General features: G+C 33.8%; 1 protein-coding gene across 18 annotated transcripts in view; it reads right to left on the bottom strand.

The window, feature by feature from the left end:
• RAPGEF2 (Rap guanine nucleotide exchange factor 2) overlaps positions 1–13,075 on the bottom strand; it is a 253,188-nt gene that overhangs the window by 46,814 nt on the left and 193,299 nt on the right. For all 18 annotated transcript variants that reach the window (XM_031010191.3, XM_031010192.3, XM_031010193.3 and 15 more), the window contains one exon: positions 8,589–8,720. In XM_031010191.3, the coding sequence (XP_030866051.1) occupies positions 8,589–8,720 (132 nt within the window). The remainder of the gene's footprint in view (positions 1–8,588; positions 8,721–13,075) is intronic.

The following is a 13,075-nucleotide window of genomic DNA, read 5'->3' as shown; positions in this document are numbered from 1 at the left end:
TGCCTCAGCCTCCCGAGTAGCTGGGACTACAGGTGTGCACCACCACACCCAGCTAATTTTTGTACTCTTAGTAGAGACGGGATTTCATCATGTTGGCTTGGCCAGTCTTGAACTCCTGGCCTCAAGTGATCTGCCCACCTCAGCCTACCAAAGTGCTGGGATTACAGGCATGAGCCACCACGCCCAGCCTGTGCTATCTTCTTACAAACAAAGTTTCAGATTTGTAAAGTCCCGGTTCATATCACAGAACATAAGATTTAATCCTACATTTTGAAATAATACAAGTATGTGTTAACAATGAGTTTTATCACATTTTCTGTTCTTTAGGTACAATTTCCTGAACTAAAATGCATATATTATTTAAAAAAGAAACTTAAGGGGAAAATAATTGAAGACAGAAAACCTAATGTTTATGAAAGTTCAATGGCCTGGTCATTATAAGCAGAGATACTGCAGGTAGGAGAGTAATAAGCCACCGCAGCCCATACAGACAGAACTGTGACACACTCAGAAACACATCTCATAATTTAAACTCAAAATTAACTGAATCATTGCTAGATTTAAGAAGGAAACTGAAGTAGAACTTGATGTGATATAGTATGCCAAGGTTGTGGTTAGAGAAAATAGGTCAACATTGTTATCAGCACCTGACCCTGAAGTCTAGAAATACAATTTGCTAATGCTTGCTATGATCACATTTTTACCTCAGTTTCATCTTCACATTGAAGACTATTTATTACTCATCACCTTATATTTTCAAAAATATTATCAGTTCTCTATATAAACATTCTTTAATATTAGCATAGAGTGAAGAAAGGACACTACCAAAGACAGAAATTTTAAAAATATTTTCAATAATTTATATAACTAATGGTTTTTCAATTTTAAAACATCTAATGTATGCAAAAAGATGGAATATATTTTATACCATCCCAAAGAAATAATTATCATTTAAATTATTTATATTTAAGTCTTAAGCAGAACATAAAGACTTTCAACTGTCAACTGGATTTATCTCTCCCAAACTGAACCTTCCACTTTATTTAAAAGATCACAGTTGCTTGCTATCTCTATGTGCATTCCATGCTTTAAGAAACAAACTATTCATAAAATAACATTTACTAAACCAAAAATTTAGAGATTATTATTTAGAATAAATAACCATTTTACCTTAAAATACTACAGATTCTCTAAATCATACTCTTCAAAAGAACGTGATAAACAACTTTTCAGGGACCTACTAATTTCATAATAACACTGCCTTGTGGACAAGATGTTTACAGATTAAGTGGAGTTAAAAGTTTAAGGAACACAAACTGGTCTCCAGGAGGAGTACTAAACTTAAGAAGAGTACCTAGAATGTAGTATTTACTGTGTGAACAAACTCAGTTTTGTGGCTCCAAATCTCACCTCTACTATTCATGATGTGATTTTAGCAAAGTCACTTAACCTCCACAAGCCCATCTTATCATCGATGTAAACTGTAGATACAACTTCTTACTATTCATACGACTGCTTTTGGATCAAATAAGGGAGAAAGCAAGCCAGTCTCAAGCTAGATCAAAAGTCCCTTCCTCAAGGGGATACATTCTTCATCTTAGAACTTGTACACCTTCTACCTCTCCCCATACCAGCAATGAACCTTGCACGCAATTTATATTTGTGGAGTTTGACCAAAAAACCCCACAAAATTCTGTTAAACACCGCACTCTCCTTATATATTTGTAAAATAGTATCTTAGACTAACTGCACAAATACATTCTGGTCAACTGGTTCATACACCAATTATAAAAATAGTGATCCTATATTGAATGACTATCATATGTGTCTAGCACTAAAGTTAATGTTTTAAAACATAATAATCTTCATATCAATTCAGCAAGTTAGTATTACTAACCCTATTTTACAGAGGAGAAAATGTCAAGGACATTAAATAAGTTGTTCAATGTAAGCAAAACAAAACACAGTAACTGTGCTAGGACTCAAAATCAGGTGTGACCAACCAAGAAATACTAACTACTCTGCACTTCGCTCGACATTCTCAATAGTCTTATTAAAAAAAAGTTGAAATATAATACAGTAATAAAATGTTTTCCACTCTGCTAAGTCATAAAAGATAAAAAGTTTAAATACATATTTGCCTATAAACATAACACTTATTGTTTTCTAGCTTCCTCCAAATAACAACACTACTAAGACTCACGCATGTCTTTAAACCCTTTTTTTCTAAATAAAGACACTAAAACAGACGCTTTATATTTAAAAGCTTATCTGGATATATTTGTTTCAGGAACAAGGAGAAAGATTTACATAGTTAAGTTAGCCAAATAACTCCTGTCTTAATTTATCTTATACATGTACTGACTAACATAGATTTTCTTGTCCATTAATATTTAAATAGTGATATTCTTTTAAAAACAATACTCTCAGATCAATGCTGAAAGCTCCACTATTTAAATCAAAAGGGACTAAATACATTCTGTTATTGTGAACACAGTTCTTAAAACCAATTCATTTTACATTTTTTAAAAAAAATCAAGAAAATTCACAAACAAAAAATTTTTATGCCATAAAGCTCTACTGAAGTATTAATTTAACTAAAATAAAAATCAAATACTGCATGTTTTATCAGTATGCACTTTAAAATCACTTGCCAAAAAAGTTTTGCTTATTAAAAGCATATATATGCCTAAAAGAGAAGAACAATTTTTTAAAGCTCTTAATGTAAATCGTTAGGTTGCTTCCCCAAAATTATAATCCTACGAGGAGTATATAAAAATGTCTATAAATGCTTATTTTAAGTAAGAAAATCTGTGCTAATTTGATAGGCAGAATAATTTCATATTTAAGTCCTTATATGCTCAATTACTATTATGTTTCAAATACTTACTTAAGGTGTAGACATTTGCATTTTCTTTTCTGTAAGTTACCAACTACTGTCCTTTGAACATTTTAACATTGTGAGCTGAGTATTTTTCTTATTTGTGTAAATCAGTTATATTCTGACTTTAAATCTTCTTATCAATTGATGTTCTAATTACAAAATGTTTTGATCCTTTATTAAAACATTGTTTGCTAACTCTTTAGTTTATCAGGAATTTATTTTAATTATGATACAAAATGAGAATACAAAATGATTCCCCAACCCCAAAGACCATTTATTGAATGATCCATCACTTTCTTTATTGATTTGTGAAGTTTCCTCTATTACATATTACATCCTTACACGAGTTCAATTTTGCTTGAACTCTCTGTTCTATTGATCTATTTTGTACAACTATTTCCGGTTTGCCTAAGCCACTCGCTCTGATCCTGATGGCCATACCATTTAACCAGGACCTTATCATGGCTGGAAATGGCGTTGTCTCGTATCACTAACTTAGGCATTAAAGCTTTCAATCACCAACAACCTTCTATTCTTTCAACCTGCCCCCATCTGCTTCTAAGGTAACCCTTTTTCAACTTAAGAAGGATCTTCGCTCAAAACTCTACTACCTTCTGTGTCTAGTGTTCACACCTCCTGTCTTAACTTCCTTTCATATCCAGCTTATATTCCCTAGTCTATTATTTCAATTACATTCATTCAACACATCTTTACTGAATGCCTAAAATTTCCTGGCACTGACTAGGCTCTAGGGGAAAATACAGAGACAAGACAGACAAGTTCCCTGCCTTCTTGAAGGTGTCATTCTTCTAGGCAGAGAGACAACATAAAAATTAATAATTGGTTCAATTGGCATCTAGGAAGGAAATAAAAAGATTAGGCAGGAAAGGAATCAAAATGGAGGACTTCCTTTACAGAGGATTATAAAGGAACAACTCTGAGGAGATGACACTTGAAAACAAAGGCTGAAAAGGATCAAGCTAGGAGAAAACATTCCAGGCAGAAGGCATACAAAAGCTATGATCTGCAGTTAGAAAACGCTTGCCTTGTTGCTCGACCTGTCTTTGTATTACACTCACTTAACAAACTTCAGTCCTGGGTGAAGTCAAACCTTGCTTTCTTTGTGCTTACTGTGGAGAAAACTACTTAACAGAGCAGAGGGAAATCACTTTATATTTGAGGGCACTAACTCAATTGAATCTCCATTTCTCTGGTCAATTTGTTCTCCTACTCTCTGCAACTATTATTTCAAAACTTCTCTCTCCTTAAAACTCTCTACCTGCCAACCCTCTCACTCTCAACAAATGAACTCAACTCTTCCGAGAGAAAACAGAAGTCTAAGACAGGAACTCCCACAACTCCCAAACTCCCCAGGATGTGTTCCTGTTAAAACAGAAGAATGTTTCTTCTCTTAAGGTTAGTAATTAAGAATGACTAAGAATTCACTCATGAATTCCTCTCTTCCCACCATCTCAGCAACATTATTCTATCCATATCTCCCTGGTGTACAGCATCCAAATTCAATCTCTCTGTGTCCATCTTGTGAGCATTTATTCTCACTTCAATGTGACAGGAGACCTCTGAAATCAGAACTGTATGAAGATCAAATAGGCTGCTAGGGGAGAAAGTTGCTCACCCTTGGAATTGTTCAAGAATAAACTGGATGCTTGATTCACAGGAGAGAAGCAGAGGATTCAAATGCAAATCTGGAAGTTGAACCAGGTGCATGTCAGACTTCTCATTTTAAGTTCTGATTCAAAGACAATAGAAGTGGTCTACTGAAAATCTCTACTAAATGTTAAGTTTTGCACAGCCAATAACTAGATCCTTAGATACATCTATGGATTTTTCCTTATGATGGATATATACTTACAGGCTATCTGCCTGTCATCAAATTTGAAACAAATAGCTTTGACACTTAAGCAACTGAAATGATGCACAAGGATCCTCTTCTTCATCTACACCCAAAGATAAAGCCAGACAGCAGGCTGTAAGCTCCAACTATGTTAGAGCAATTAGGAACTCTCATCCACACTCTGGTTTCACAGACAATCAGATGATAACCAGGGGCAGAAGTACCATCTGCATTTCCTCATGTACTTATCTAGCCTATTCAAGGTAAAAGCACATATGACTAGAATTCCCCTCAGAATATGCCTCAATCGATTATACAAACAAATTACTTTTTTGTTTTTTGAGACAGAGTCTTGCTCTGCCCCATAGGCTGGAGTGCAGTGGGGAGATCTCGGATCACTGCTGTGACAACTTCTGGGGCTCAAGAGATTCTCGTGCCTCAGCCTCCCGAGTAGCTGGGACTATAGGCATGCACCACTACACCTGGCTAATTTTTGCACTTTAGTAGAGATGGGGTTTCACCATGTTGGCCAGGCTGGTCTTAGATTCCTGGCCTCAAGTGATCTGCCTGCCTTGGCCCCCCCAAAATGCTGGGATTACAGGCATGAGCCACTGCGCCTGGTCAAACAAGTTATTTCATTATCTTAATAGATTTACCTTTTAGGAGTTTCATCCAAGTTTGTATTTATTTGATGAGAACAGTGATAATTGTAACCTCAAGCTGTATTCTCACTATAGATTTTCAAGATGTATAATAATAATCTCAAAGTTTAGAGGACAAAGGCTCTGCCATAATATTTCAATTAATATAAACTAAAGTACAACTTTTATGTATACTGTTCATTGTTTTACACAAGGGAACTCTTCAATAAATGTTTAGAAAAATCAACTCTCAGAATAAATGGTGTGTTTGTGTGCATGTGATGAGGAGGTAAACTGAGAAAAGTATATAACTAGTATACTATCTCTTTAGAAGAAAATTATTTTTCAAGATCTACTAAATTTAGGACCTAAATGAATATGTCTTGTATTGATGGTATTCTTAATTGTTCACTAACTTTCAATAATTAAAAAAATAAAAACAGCACTGACTAAATACAACAATGATCCTTCATAAGTATATTGTCTCTAAAGAAAGTTATTTTTATGGTTATTTCATGCACAGTTCGTAATAAGCCAAGAGTTATTCTTTGTAAAGTAAGAATAATGTTATTTTGCTTGAAACCATATACAATCCAATAGTAACAGAATGTATTTGAAGGCCCAAATAAGGATATTTGTGTATATTTCAGTCTCTTTTCCTAAATTTGCACATTCAAAGCTAATAAAATGTTTCTTAACAATTAAAATTATTTTATTTTAAAAACAGTTTTGGAATCCCATAGCTCTGGCTTATTTTCTATCCTTCAGTATCATAAAAATTTATTTTAAGCAGATACTAAATCTAAAGGTAATTTTTTAAAAACACAAGGAAGCTAATTCAATGATCCAGTCTTATTAGGCCCTTCCTTTTGTCACACTCAGTATGGACTTTAATAAGAAAAACTTGTAATATAAGACAAACCTACAGCCAACAGCTTACTGAACAGAGAAAAGTTGAAAGCATTCCCCATAAGAACTGTAACAAGGATGCCCACTTTCCCACTCCTATTCAAAATAGTATTCTAAGTCCTAGCCAGAGCAATTAGGCAAGAGAATGAAATAAAAGGCACCCAAACTGGAAAAGTGGAAGTGAAATTATCCCTGTTCACTGATGGAATGATCTCATTATATATAGAAACCCCTAAAGACTCCATCAAAAAATTGTTAGATTTGATAAAAGAATTCAGGGAAGTTTCAGAATGCAAAATCAATATGCACAAATCAGTAGCATTTCTATACAACAATAACAATCTAGCTGAGAACAAAATCAAGAAAGCAATCTCATTTGCAATAGCTACAGAAAAAATAAAATACCTAGAATATATTCGACCAAGGAGGTGAAAGAGCTTTACAAGGAAAACTATAATAAACACTGATGAAAGAAATTGTAGATGACACAAACAATGAGAAAACATCCCATGCTCATGGATTGAAAGAATTAATATCATTAAAATGACCATATTGCCTAAAGCAATATACAGATTGGATGTAATTCCTATCAAAATCCCAGCATCATTTTTCACAGAATTAGAAAAAAAAATCCTAAAGTTCATATGTAACCACAAAAGAGCCTGAATAGTGAAAGCAATCTTGAGCAGAAAGAATAAATTATACTACAAGGTTATAATAACTAAAACAGCATGATCCTGGTATTAAAATAGGTACATAGATCAATGGAACAAAATAAAGAACCCAGAAATAAAGTCACGTATTTACAGCCAACTGATCTTTGACAAAGCCAAGAAGAACATATACTGGGGAAAAGCCACCCTTTTCGATAAATGGTGCTGGGAAAATTGGATTGCCATATAATGAAACTGGACCCCTATCTTTCAGCATAAATAAAAATCGACTCAAAACAGATTGAAGACTTAAGACCCAAAGCTATAAAAATATTAGAAGACAATCTAGGGAAAATTCTTTTGGACACTGGTCTAGGCAAATAATTCAGGACTAAGACCTCAAAAGCACAGGCAACAAAAACAGACAAATGGGACTTAATAAAACTAAAAACCTTCTGCACAGTAGAAGAAATAATCAACAGAGTGAACACAGAATCGGTATAATGGGAGAAATATTTGCTAACTATGCATCCTACTGGGGACTCATATCCAGAAGCTCAAACAACTGAATAACAACAACAGCAAAAAAAATTAATCCCATTAAAAAGTGGGGAAAGGTCATGAATAGACATTTTCAAAAGAAAACATACAAATAGCCAACAGACATATGAAAAATGCTTAATATCACTAATCATCAGAGAAACGCCAATTAAAACCATAATGAGATACTATCTTTCACCAGTCAGAATCGCTGTCATGAAAAAGACAAAAATAGTAACAGATGGTGAGGATGTGGAGATAAGAGAACACTTATATGCAGCTGGTGGGAATGTAAACTAGTACAACCTCTTGATGAAAAACAGTATGGAGATTTCTCCAAGAACTAAAAGTAGAACTACGATTCAATCTACCAATCTCATGACTGAGTATCTACCCAAAGGAAAATAAATCATTGTATCAAAAAGATACCTGCACCTGTATGTTTATTGCAGCACTATTCACAATAGCAAAGATACAGAATCAACCAAAGTGTTCATCAATGGATGACTGAATAAAGTACAGTACATATACGCAATGAAATACTATTCAGCCATAAAAAATGAAATCATGTGTTTTGAAGCAATATGGATGGAAGTGGAGGCCACTATCTTGATTGAAATAATTCAGACACAGACAGACAAATACCATGTTTTCAGTCACAAGTGGGAGCTAAATAATGTTTACACATGGACGCAGAGTGTGGAATGATAAGCAGTGGAGACTCAGTGCATGTGGGAGTAGGAGGTGGATAATGAGAAATTACTTAACGGGCACCATGTAAGTTATTGGGGTGATGTATAACCTGAAAGCCCTGACTTCACCACTATGCAATCTATCCATGCAACAAAATTACACTTTTACCCCACAAATTTATACAAATAAAAAAAGGAACACTTTGATAACTCATCATAGCAGAGGCAGTATAATCAGACAGCAGTTCTACACCCTAAAAATAACATATACGAAATAAACATTAATATTTTATGTAGTTACATGCACATGTAATATACACATATATTTATTTTATAGATTCTATCAGCTGAGAACCTTAAAATTTCTTGGAATAAATGAAAATGAAGCAAATGACAAGGAAAACATCGTCTTACCTGGTAGATATCAGAAAGACTGCTGCTCCCAGAATCACTAGTGATACTACATCCTGAATGGCTAGAAGAAACGTGGGTCACCTGTGGGTGGAGACTGTCAGTAAGATGCAGTTTTGTGAAATCTGCAGGAAGCTATGGAAGGAGCAGGAAAAACTAGGATTACAATCTGAATCAAGAACTCCAAGAAGACATTTTAAAATTAAAATATCATATTTTATTCTATACCATTGAACTAAAAATGGTATTCATTTTCCACATTCACAAATTACTAAATATTGTCTTATTTACCAAAAATCATATATAATAATTTTTAAAGTGTATGAGCACACAGAGCCTTAAATAACACTAAATTCAATGTTTTAAATAGGTGGGTTTGGTTATTAAGATAAACTTGGGTATTTAATTTAGTAAGCTAAAATTTTCCAATCACACGTCAATGAGCAAATTAGGCTACAGTACTATTTACTAGCAGTTTAAACAAGAAAACACATTTAAGCTACTTTTATACCCAAATAATGTTTAAAGGTTAAAAAAGAGAGCATCTTAGAATTGATGAAGTATATTGCCATATAAGCAACTGTACTAGGCTCTACAAAGAAAGACAAAGGAATGCCATCAAAGATCTTAGAATTGAGAAAGTTATGGACAACACTTACCTATCCTCATATACATAAATATCAACTTTCTACATGTTCATGTTTAAATAAAAATAGTCTCTATTAAAATAAACACATTCACTAAGTATCCCTTACGTGTTCTGCCGCCCCTTATATACCAGAGAAAATGCGTTAGAAAAAAAAAACCGCTTATTTGACAAATATTTACCGAGCCCCTTTTCTCTTATTATGCCCTCGTCAAGTGAGAATCTAAGAAAACAGATGTAAGGTTCTTAAGAATCTTAGACTCTTATCAGTTATTACCAATTCTTTTGAATAAAAAAAGACATTATTTTTATCTATAATATCACACATTATACTATTGAGCTAATAATGAAACAGCATTTCAAAATACATGTTAACTAGCATCATGAAATACTGATAACACTCCCTTTTTCCTGCATATTGATCCTATTTAGCTGGCAAATAGTTATAAATATAAGGACTAATTGTTAAAACTTAAATAAACGTTAACCTTAGTAGTATTCCCGTCCACCTTTTGAGGCCCATTCCCTCCCCCTCCAAAATGTTACTGCATAGTTTAGAGTAAGCCTCACAAGGGAGGCAGTTTGGATTTACGACAATGATCAATGGATTTTGATACTTCAGAGCTCCAAGTAGGCAAAATGTATTTATATCCCTTAATAATTCAGACCTACTCTCCGAATAGATTACACCCCTCTCTACCTTAAGTGAATTATATTTAACAATATTTACATACAATCTGTTTAGAAATAATAACTTTATTGGATACAAGGCATACAAAGGGGAGATTTAAACATAAACTTAATAGGGGCATATAATTAGATGCCAAATAAATGGAGAAAAATTCATTTGTTGAGGGAGCTTGGGGAAGTGAAATAATCACAAACCTGTCTTACCAACAGTGTTTTTAAAGAAACTGGTAATTGAAGATGTTGTAAAATATGTAATATTTAGGAGAATAACAACTTATCTGTAAGGGATAGGCAAATACCTCTAAATTCAGAATTTATATGTTTCATTCATAATGTAGAATAGTGAAATATTTGCAGGACTTCTTCAGGAACAATTCAAAGATAGAAGTTTGCAGATATGTATTAATGACTATAATTTTACATATAGCTAAATGATGGTGATCAGATATGAAAATAAATAATAGGCAGGATAGATACCCTTCATCGTCTTAGCTACACTTCCATTTAATTAAGTCACTTACTGCAGATGGCAACTGGGGAAACATTACTCTATGGCTTAGAGATGTTAAAAGGCATCAATCAATACATGTAATTAGAGAACAATAAACTGATTTCTATTGATTATCTTTTACAGACATGACTCAGGTTGACATGCAACATAGTGTGATTTTTTAAAAAAAATTAATGTCAAACGAAGATAAAACTATCTAATGAATTTTTATATTTCATTTATCCAGGTGTCACAGAACTCTCTTCTCTTCAGAATCCATCATCTGGTCATCTTCCTTGACTAAGAATTCACTGTATGGAGAGCACTAGGAGCTGTAAGAGCTCCAAGCCTAACATAAGAGACATTCATTCATCCAGCTTTTAGATACCACAATCTATTCATCTGTGCCTACTTACAGCCACAAATATCAGAATTACATGGAAATGTTAGGCCCAGAACCATAAAGACTGTCAAAAGAGAAATATTTTTGCTTTTAAAAATTCAATTATATTTAATAAATACTTATTGAGTATCTGCCATGTCATACACTCTGCTAGTGGCAGAGGGTATCAAGATAAGTAAGACATTCCTAACTCCAAACCTCTACTACCTCCAAATTCACTGTAACAGGTGTTACAAACAATAGAAAATGCAAGATTTTTTTTAAATTTTTTATTTTAAAGACAGGGTCTTCCTTAACTGCCCAGGCTAGAGTGTAGAGACACAATCATAGCTCACTGTAGCCTTAAACTCCTGGGCTGAAGTGATCCTTCCACCTCAGCCTCCTGAGTAGTTGGAACCACAGGCACATGCCACCATGTCTAGCTAATTTTAAAATTTTTTGTAGATAATAAAAGGGTCTCTCTATGTTGCCCAGGTTGGTCTCAAACTTCTGGCCTTAAGTAATCCTCCCTCCTCAGAGTGCTGGGATTACAAGTGTGAGCCACTGCAAACACTGTTTTTATCCCTTCCTCCCCACTATCTGTGTTCTTTGCAGAATGGCATGAAATAATGATATATTAAATGCATATATAAATTAGCATTAATTAAATGCCTTTTAATATGAGATATGTAAGAATACATGCCATGTTCAAAAAAACCTTAAAATATTTTCCCACCAATTAGGGTAACAATACTATTATTAATTTTTTCTTTTTTCTTTTTTTTTTTTTGGAGACAGAATCTCGCTCTGTCGCCTCGCCCCGGGTGGGGTGTGGGTGGCACAATCTCAGCTCACTGCAACTTCCACCCTTCCGGATTTAAGCGATTCTCCTGCCTCAGCCTCCCAAAGAGCTGGGATTACAGGCGCCCAAGACCCCGGCTAACTTTTTTTTTTAAGCAGAGACAGGCTTTCACCATGTTGGCCAAGCTGGTCTCAAACTGCTGGCCTCAAGTGATCCACCTGCCTTGGCCTCCTAAAGTGCTGGGATTACAGGCATGAGCCACCACATCTGGCATTATTATTAAATTTTATTGACAATACACATCAGTCAAGTCATGGAATGGGAGATGTTATAAAAGGTGTTCCCATAAGGAAAGAAACTGAAATGCACTGATTTGGCTCTGCCATGACACTCTAATGGAATAGAGGCCTGAGCCCATGCCTAGGAAAAATGGAGTTTCTAGGAAGCAAACAAACCATGTAAGGGTTGAGAGTCAGGAGGCAGACACAGGCGCAGATGCCCACATTTAAACCCAAGGGCATCAGGGAAACACAGATCTGAGAAATATATACAAGGCACAACATGACAGCAAGCATCCCTTACTCTAAACTTTTTTCTAAGCTTGACCCAGTCCCAATTTAAATTACTATGTATCAGTATGCTATTTAATTAAATTACAGATTAAATTGAGGTTGTGAATTATCTTGCGACTGTAGCCACCATTTATAACAGAAATTCTGTTCAAAAAATAAAATTTATAAAGCTAGAAATATACAGTAATTACCTGAATAAAATCAATAATTAAGTTAATTAAATGAGAAAGTAACACATTTTATGTATTTTTAATACCAATGTATTTCCCAACAATTCATTAAGAACACAATTCCAAGGAATCTTTTCACCTATATTTTTCATTTTTATCACTTAAATATTTATTTTAATATTCGATTATATAAATATATTACTGCTCAATTTTTTGTTCCTGGAGCAAGCAACCTATAGTCCTAAAAAACACCACCTGTGAATCACAATTCTAATAAACTACTATTAGGCAAATGGTTGAATCATAGTTTAACCACAAACACTGCTAAATATATAAGAAACAAGGGTAATATTTAAATCAGATTCTTAAATCAGACTATATTAATTATATATTATGTTTAAATCAGATTATATTAATTTTAGGTTTATGCGTATATAAAGTAATACTTACATAAAGTATATTAGTATTAAAGTACATAAAGTAATACTTTATATAAGTATTACTTTACACTTTTAATACTTTATAATACTAATAAAGGATACTATATTTTCATTCAGCATTCATCCATCATTTATTGAAAGCCTTTGTTGTGAGGACTGAATAAATAAATGGGTGTGAAGGACTTAGAGAAGTGCCTGGCACACAGGAAGTAATACTTTATATAAGCATAAACCTAAAACTAATCGTAGTTTCATAAAACCTTGGTATCATTTGTATAATAGTTTCTTTTTTTATTAT

Source organism: Gorilla gorilla, chromosome 3, assembly GCF_029281585.2.
Source record: "Gorilla gorilla gorilla isolate KB3781 chromosome 3, NHGRI_mGorGor1-v2.1_pri, whole genome shotgun sequence".
Taxonomy (NCBI): Eukaryota; Metazoa; Chordata; class Mammalia; order Primates; family Hominidae; genus Gorilla; species Gorilla gorilla.
Note: the sequence above shows the minus strand (reverse complement) of the source record. Positions and strands in the feature narration are given on the sequence as shown.